The sequence below is a fragment of the Sinocyclocheilus grahami genome, unplaced genomic scaffold, assembly GCF_001515645.1.
Source record: "Sinocyclocheilus grahami isolate Dianchi unplaced genomic scaffold, SAMN03320097.WGS_v1.1 scaffold649.1, whole genome shotgun sequence".
In the NCBI taxonomy this organism is placed as follows: Eukaryota; Metazoa; Chordata; class Actinopteri; order Cypriniformes; family Cyprinidae; genus Sinocyclocheilus; species Sinocyclocheilus grahami.
Genome location: NW_015505828.1, coordinates 430200 through 439444, shown reverse-complemented (window position 1 = coordinate 439444; position 9245 = coordinate 430200). Strand labels below are relative to the sequence as shown.

Sequence of the window (9245 nt, the reverse complement as noted above, 5' to 3'; positions counted from 1 at the left end):
GGGGGGTGGGCGTGGGGGGGGGGGGGAGGGGGGGGGGGGGGGGGGGGGGGGGTGGAGACTGACTCTCACGAATAGAATGGTGTTATTACAATATAATATTGATGCAAAATAGATTTGACACTGCTAAATCCGAGTTTTAAATAGAGTTTAATGTTCTTATTCAGGACGGAAGTACATATTTTATGCAAAGTAAATGTCTACAATATAGACGATTCCCTTCATTTCCCATGAACACATGAAAAAAAATGTAAGGCCATATGTTATTGATTTTGCGAAATGTCGAACAGCAAGCACACGAGAGCTAGCAGCCTCTCTATATGGTCCATACAGCCTGAAAGCAGCAGTACTGCTGGAGATATGCTGTTCGTGTGCATTCAGAGGTGCGCACACGTGTGGAGCAGACAGACTCGGCGCTGCGGGCTTCGGTTTTATTCATGGAAACCCATTTTTTTGCAGCGAAAGAAGTTCGGACAGCCTCGTCACATTCTTCACTTCACCATAGGTAGATCCAGCTCGCGCTTTCCTTTATAGCGGAACACCGATATCATATTATGACATTAATTTTATAGTTTAGATGTGTATTCGATCTCGTAGGCTATAAACCCAATGTAAAAAGTCAACAATATTTATTTATATAATTGCTTTTTGTTATTTAGTTGCTATTTGAGATTTATTATTATTTTTAACATACATTCGATGCCTTAATGCATGCAATGTTTCTACCAAACCGCGTCCTTTAATGTCGGAAAAAGCGCAACAAATGTAAAGAGCTGGCAGGCAAAAACATGTACAAAGGAAAGAAACACTATTGTTTTGGTGTCTTATCTTCTCGGGACAAATATCCTGCCTTGGGTGCCGTAGTGAAGGCAGGGCCAGTGACACACATGCACACACACACACACACACACATACACGGCTTCCTTCTCAAGCGCAGTGACTTCACTTCCCAAATTTAGAGGGGAAAAAAAACCATCCGGCGAAACGGTCTCTGTCTCTCCGCGACATATCTGGGGCTGGAATTAATTCAGACGCGTGTCATGTTTGGAATATTGTCGGGCTCCACTGAAAATTGCGCAAAATGGACGGAACTATTAAGGTAAGAGTGGAGGAGAGGGATCTTTCTGAGATGGACAGAGTCTGAGAGCTTAGACGCCTGTGGTTCTGCCTGTCTGGGACTTTTCAGGCTCTCCGAGCTGGGCTTTTCCTCCTCTCTCTCTCTCTCTCTCTCTCTCCCTCTCCAAGTTTCCTTTTCCTTTTCGTCGAAACTTTTGTTGAAAGTCGAAAACTATCGCGGAGGATGCGATGGATTCTACACACACTCGGACGCTCGTAAAAACGCACGGGCTAGACCGCTGTTTGTGATGGAGTAAAGCTGTTTCGCCAAGAAAAAAAGAGAGAAACGTTTCGTTTTTAGGATTAGAATAGCGAAAGTCCGGTGCTCGACGAGGCTGCTTTGTGTTTTCAGTATACCGTGGCGCGCGTGTGTTTATGCAGTGCAGTGGTTTATAGAAATCATACAGCTTTAGGCTGGAGATGTGGCTGCGCAATTGGAGTGGCACAGTGCCGAGGTTTTCCAACCATTCATATAGTTCAAAAGCCGAGCCCACCCACAATCAAATATTACTCCACAGTCGTTCCCTTCTTCTGATAACTAATAATGATTGCTATACAATACTTTTGAATGGGTTGTTAACACTTAAGGAAACGCGCTCTACTTAGAAGAATTAGTTGTGTGTGTGGTCCACACCGTTACTCGGTGCATTTTCGATAGTTTTATATTTAAAATCATAATAGTAATGATAATAATAATCCGCATATCCAATTGATATTACACTCTAAAAAATGTTGGGTTGTTTCAACCCAATGTTGGGTCAAATATGGACTAACCCAACTGCTGGGTTAAAAAGCTAATTTAAAAATGTAACCAAAATATAACCCAACGGTTGGGTTAGTCCATATTTGACCCAACATTGGGTTGAAACAACCCAACATTTTTTTAGAGTGTAGAATGAAATATTTCTGAGCATCAAATAAGGTAACGATCACTGATTGATTGTTGACTCTTGTGTGGAGGGAAGGGCTGCCGATTCAAACACTCCTTATTTTGCGGTCATATAAGTGGTCTTGGGTGTGGTATATGTTTGGGGCCGTACACCTCATGCTTGTGTTTCGATTTTCGCACTGGGGTGACTGGGGACAGAAGAAGAATGATTTTAATGCAGCAGCATGTTATGCAAAGAGCATAAAATCCTTGTGGAATTTATGGTATTAAGAATACAAATCTAGCGTTTGTTATTATTATATGATCAGTATACTGTTGTGATTGACTGTTAAAAAATAAATAAATAAATAAGTGATGTTTGTATTTGTGATTGGCTGTTAAAAATAAATAAATTATATTTGTATTAATGTTACAAATTATTATTAGTAGTAGTAGTAGAATTACTATTATAACAATGCCAATGCATAATTAAATTGTTCTTTGTACTTAACTACTGTACTTTAAATGTTTTACTAAATCAAATCTAATATTATTAGTAGTAGTAGTAGAATTACTATTATAACAATGCCAATACATAATTAAATTGTTCTTTGTACTTAACTACTGTACTTTAAATGTTTTACTAAATCAAATCTAAGTTGAGACACACACACACACACACACACACACACACACACACACACACACACACAAGGATTGGGTTAGTTGGTAACCCTTGTTCTGTGAACCCTTATCTTCTGTTTTGAGAGATTCACATTTGAACTTTATTGTTTATTTATTGTTTTGTACACTCTAAAAAATGCTGGGATGTTTCAACCCAACTTTGGGTCAAATATGTACTAACCCAACTTTTGGGTTAAAAATTGCATTGAAAAACAGCTGGGTTAGTCCATATTTGACCCAACGTTGGGTTGAAACAACCCAGCATTTTTTAGAGTGTATGACCCTAACCTAACATGCTTTAAAGTTTAAGAACATAGTGTATAAAATACACCTAATATAAAGTGCAAACCACAATAACTAAATAATGTTGGAGCTTGACAGCCAGGCATTTCTCCCACTAAATAATTACAGTCATCACATATTAGTTTTTATAAGTGTACTGTATCTACTGTAGCAGTAATGTAATCTAGAGGAATTTGTGTGTTATTTCGCTGGAATTTGACACGTATAGCTCTCTTGATTGAGTTTTAACTGTACACTTTAGTCGACGATGACGAGGGCGTGCGTCTCAATCCACGGGTATTTCCTGTTCCACACAGGCTGGTTTCCTGTCAGGTTTCCTTTTCCTCCTGAAACAAAAGACAGGAATGCGCTCTGCATAAAATAGCACTGTGCTTTCAATGGGGTCCGTACATCCCGACTGAATGACGCATCCTCTGAAGGACGAGCAGTGATGATGAAGTTGGCTGGTAGATCTCTAATATGACATTTTTCAAAATTGCTTTCCCAGTGAGAATCTTAACATACGGTAGAATAATGTATTATTTATGCAGCGTGTTCAGTTATTGGCATGCCTCTCCATAAATCTACAACACCAAACCAGCCTGTGGTTCTGGATGGTTTAAGCCAGCCATGCAAACACGGCCAATTTATAGCCTAAGGAAAATGGCACCTTTTGTGAGTATTTTAACCTCATTGTGACAAGAAGCATGCACTTGTACACTGACCATCGCCTAGCACTCTGTTTCATAGAGATTAAGGAATTTCGCCTTTTGACAGGCCTGTGTGTACGTATATACGAACATGAGTGTGGAATTAGATTTTCTATTTTTACAACCCTCTGTAATCTTGGGAAAGACTGCCAATCATGAATTATATGGTGGAGGCTGATATGTCTGTGTGTAAGTAACGTGTAACAGTCATAATAGCAGCTCTGGCCTTATCTGGCACCGTGAAGGCATTCCTTAACTCTGCCATACTTATCATGCCACAGGCTGCTGCTGTGGGTCGCCCCGATACTGTCCGCGGGATGCATTAATGCAAATGAATGATGACTGTCAAAAGAATAGCTAGGAGAATGTCCCATGATCCCCTTTGCCATTACATTTTAATCTGTAAAACAGCAGCATGACTTGTAAAACACACTCAGTTTGATATTCGGATGCTGCATGCTTTATGAAAAATATATTTCTATAAAAAATGCAAAGGAGGAATCATTCCTTTGGTGTCAAACAGTATCAACGTTCTAAACTCACTCAACAATTAACATCTTTCAATGCCTTGTGTTTGTTTATCTTCAGTTGTTTTGTTTTTGTGATGAATCTATGCATTTATTGAGTATGAAGGCTAGTAGATGTTAAGGGTTTCACAGATGTCTATAACTGAAATAACAGCGGGAAATCTAGGCGTTTGGTTCAAGATTTTAGAAAAGCGAAAGAAAGGTGAATGGAGACGGTCACATGCACGTGTAGATGCTGCTTTCTCCAGAGGGGCTCGTCTGCCGCGTTTGTTTTCTTTAATAAAACTACATCACCCCAGCTGAGCGCCTGCAAGGAGAGCAAATGTAGAAGTGACCCTGTCTGCCTCTGTTCTGTCTCACATTTGAGTCATGAACAAGACTAAGAAATCTTGTACTAATGTGAAGTTAATGGTTGTTATTTGTAACGGTTGTTATAAGTTAACTATTATTATTATTATTTTCTCAATGATGAAACTGTTGAAGTCAACGTGCTGGTCTTATTGTGGGAAAACTGGGGGATTATCATTCATAATCTTTTACCAAAACACAATAACTTCAGCTCCTAAATGACTTTCCTTTCTGCTGACATCACAAATCCCTGTTTTTAACTCCTCCCCCTTCAACCTCTTGATTCAACCTCTTGATCTTCTCCATTCTGCTTTGTAATTCCTACTGGATAAAATCAAGACCTACTCTACATTTGTGTTTTCTTATTGAATATCACATGGAAATATGAAATGAACTGAAATGCCAAAAGTCAAATAAGTTCTTTACATATTGAAAATCATGTTTTGAAATGCTTCTCAAGGTTTAACAAAGTGAAGCTTAATGACATTTTAATGGTTGTGTTTTCATAATTTTTTTCTCGAAATTGTAAATACAAATGTTCATATTTAATTTAATTTGTTACTTGCGGTTTCTTTGTAATTGTGAAATTTTCGAACAATTTTAGAATTGTTTCTAGTCCTTTTTATTTTTTTTTCACTGTAAACTGTAAAATAAAATGACATTTATTAGTATTTAATTGTAAAATTAGCTTTTTTTATTTACTAGCATTTTCTCAATTCAATCTTTTCTACACCGTTTTTTTTTTCAGTGTAGACAGTCATAACACTAAAGCATGTGACTGAATTATTATTATTATTAGTAGTAGTAGTAGTAGTATATTCTCAAAACCACCTGATACATAAAAGTCCACATGAAATCGAAATGTACTACCCTATTCACTTTCATAATGTACTTTTCAGGTCTTACTGTGCACAATTAATTGGCGCACATTATTCCAAGAAAAAAAAAATCCATTCATAATCTTTTATCAAAACATAACTTGCTCCACCTCTGAAACAACTTTCCTTTCTGCTGACATCACAAATCCCTATTTTTAACTCCTCCCCTTCAACCACCTGATTTCATTCTGCTATGTAATTCAATGGAAAAATCCTTCTCTACATTTTTGTTTCTTTATTGAATATCCCGTTTCACATGTAAATATGTCAAATTAAGTAAAACATGTTGCAGTTCATGTTGACTTCAAGCCGTTTTTCCCGTATCCGTATAGCAGTGGTGTAGCGATGTGTAAGCAATCAATTACACTGCTTCATTTGCACCCTGTGATTCTGACAAATTTACAATTTGTTTTGCTTCATTCTGGTTACACATGATGAACTGAAAGTCATTTGTCATTGGCTCTGTGCTTTAATGAGAAACAGTGATAGAGTTTCGGCCCATTCACTCCTCCAGGAGGCGCTGTCAGTGGTGAGTGAAGACCAGTCTCTGTTTGAGCCGCCGTACGCTGCTGCTGCTCCCTTACCCAAGACAGACATGACTGCGTCCGGCGCACAGGACTACGGTCAGCCTCACAAGATCAACCCTATCCCCCCTCAGCAGGAGTGGATCAACCAGCCGGGCCGGGTTCATGTCAAACGAGAATATGACCACATCAATGGATCCAGGTATGGCTTAAAAACCTCATTTGTTGCCATTATTCTGTATTGGTGAGTTGTTCTGTCTGAAATGAACATTAGTAAGCAATTTGTGTCTTTTCTCTCTCTCCCGGGTCTCTTTCTAGCAGAGAGTCCCCGGTGGACTGTAGTGTGGGTAAATGCAATAAAATGGTGGGTGGGACCGACGCATCTCAGATGAACTATATTGGCTACATGGATGAGAAGTGTGCTCCACCCCCAAACATGACAACCAATGAGAGGAGAGTTATCGTCCCAGCAGGTATTCAATAAATACATGGTGTCGAAACAATTTCCTCTCAGAAATTGCTATTAAATTTCACAATTAATTGCATGTAACACATTCTATTAAAAGAGGAACTTTAAAGTGGAAAGACTGAAATAGTATATTCTTTTGAAACATACTCCAAATAATCATTGTTTTATTTACAACTCAATTTTTTACAGTGTGCCAGTGAAATAATAAAATATATGTATTTTAAATATAAAAATAATTCGTTCTATTTAAATTTCTAATTCAGTTCTAGTTCTATTTCTATTCAAAAAAATGCAAATTCTGGCATTATTTAGTCACCCTCAAATTGTTCCAACCCTGTATGAGTTTCAGCTGATGGACACAACAGCAGTTGACGGTAGCCATTTACTTCCATATTATTGTTTTCATACTGTGGAAGTCAATGGCTACCATCAACAGGTTTCAATAGAGTGAGTAAGTGATGATAGAATTGGTATTTTTGGATGAATTATACCTTTTAAGGTGTAAAAGCTGCACCAAAATGAACTGTACAAATACAGATTCTAAACATAAGAATGCCAACAACCTCAACAATTATTTTCTCGAGATTGTGATTAATTTTCCTCATGACCTTAATAATGATGATCTGAACTTAATGAAAGTTTCTGGAGAAAACATGATGTTATAAAAAAATAGCAATAATGCATGACCTTTGTGGGGATTGGAACAGTCATTATTTTGGGATTTCCATTTGGAGCCACTAATAGAGCAGACATCTTTACTTTGTTTCTCTGAAAATTCTAAAAGTTTCTGTAAATGACTAAATCGCTGCTTTAGTCCTTACAAGCGGTAATGGTGATACTGGAGTAATTTTTCACACCTAAACCAATGAAAGCTGCTGGTTAGCTGTCTAATCCCCGATTCTAAACTAGTTTGTCTTTATTTCCATTTCAGACCCTTCTCTCTGGTCTCCAGACCACGTGCGGCAATGGCTAGACTGGGCCATTAAAGAGTATGGTCTTCAGGAGATCGACATAGCCATGTTCCACAACACAGATGGAAAAGAACTTTGCAAGATGAGCAAAGAGGACTTCCTGAGACTTACCAGCGCCTATAACACAGAGGTCCTGCTCTCACATCTCAATTACCTCAGGGAAAGTAAGTCCACCACCTCTTTGTATTCGTTTGAGATTGGCTAATTTAGTCTTGCACTTTTGCTGCCATTCTCTTGCCTACAAATGTGTAACACACTGTTCTTCTATGCCGCGCTTTATGATGTCAGAATCTATTGCAACCCTAATATTTTAATATTTGTGTTACAGTCTCAGAAAAGAAATGGTGAAAAGGCTGGGGCGATACACTTTAAGAAAAAAATATATAAAAGCTGTCACTGGAAAGGTAGCCACTAATATGCACCATTTAGATACTAATATGTACACTTCAAGTACCTTGTAGTGACTAAAATTATAATTTGGGGGTAAATAAGGTACAAAGGTGTACGTTTTGAAAGGTTACCGTTCCAGTGACAGCTTTTGTACCTTTTTTTTTCTGAGAGTGTACGCTTTCAAAAGGTACAATTTGCAATATGTACCTTTAAGGTACTAATATGCACCCTTTAGGGGTAAATAAGATACAAAGGTGTACTTTTGAAAGTGACAGCTTTTAGATCTTTTTTGTATGTTAAGACATAGAAAATAATAAAATAACTAATCTCACACTCTGAAGATGTTTTAGAGCAGTGCTTATATTTTGTTTATGACTATTTATGAGGTGCCAAGCAACTGACCAATAAATAGTTCCCAAACTATTCAATAAAGCATGTAATAATTGTACCACAACAGTCAAACGTTTGGAAGTAATTGTAACTGTTTAATGCATGACTATCCATGCACGAAATGAAGCCTAGTTTATTCCACATGGCCGCTGTCATTGTTTTTAGCCACGCAGTGGCACAGTCACTTCAAACCACACTGAGATCAAGTTTACAGAAATATTTTATAACATACGTTTTAATAGTTTGCACATTACGCTCCCTTTTATTCCACTCGAACGCTTTAGTAGGGAGGGCTCCTGTTTCGCTCCACCTGCTTGACTTTTACTGGACACATTTGGTTTGGCAGAGTCACAATGATTATGAATTTCAGCAACAATCCCGTCCAGAGCATCTCCCTCTGAGCGCTCTCGGCCCCAGACTTAGAGAGATGAAGCCCAGGTGCATGGCCTCAGGAGACGGGCCAGCGAGGCCCCTGCCTACACACTGCACGGGAAAGTTTATCCCTAATTTACAACAGAGGCATCTTGCCCCATTTCTCTTCCAAATGATTTCTTATGTTATTTCCCTGCATGTTTTGGCAAGAATCCCACAGCTTCGGCAAAAACTCATCCACTTTAAAACATCAGTGCCATCTATAAGTGAAATGTCTGGAGGACATGCCACGTCTGTGTTCGAATTATTTGCATTTTTTTTTTTTTTTACTTTTATAATATACTGACAATGACCTTGAAAAGACAGGTAGTAAAGAACAAAAGTTCAGCTTTTCTACAAGCTGAGGTAAATACTAATATATGATGACATTATATATTGTTAAATTATAACATTATATATTGTTATAATACATTGAACACAAAAATGATTGTATTCATATAAATAACACAACACACAAAGCCCTAACTTAAACAATAAAAATAAAAAACTGTAATTTCAATAAAGAATGTGTACATTTACATTTAAAATTATTTTACTGTAAAATAACATTAAATGACCCATTAGATATATTACAGTCATATATGAGCAAAAAGTTGAAACATTCTTCAAAATATAAACTACAGCATGAGGGTGAGTAAATGATGACAGAATAGGGAAGG

General features: G+C 37.7%; 1 protein-coding gene across 6 annotated transcripts in view; it reads left to right on the top strand.

Moving 5' to 3' along the window:
* The window catches only part of LOC107558570 (Friend leukemia integration 1 transcription factor-like), a 36222-nt gene that overhangs the window by 7838 nt on the left and 19139 nt on the right, over window positions 1-9245 (top strand). For 3 of the 6 annotated variants that reach the window (XM_016242229.1, XM_016242232.1, XM_016242227.1), the window contains exons 3-5: window positions 5925-6136; window positions 6253-6407; window positions 7335-7538. In XM_016242229.1, the coding sequence (XP_016097715.1) occupies window positions 5925-6136; window positions 6253-6407; window positions 7335-7538 (571 nt within the window). Of the gene's footprint in view, window positions 1-967; window positions 1097-5924; window positions 6137-6252; window positions 6408-7334; window positions 7539-9245 lie in introns of those variants that run through there. The other 3 variants (XM_016242231.1, XM_016242230.1, XM_016242228.1) reach the window with 3 other exon arrangements.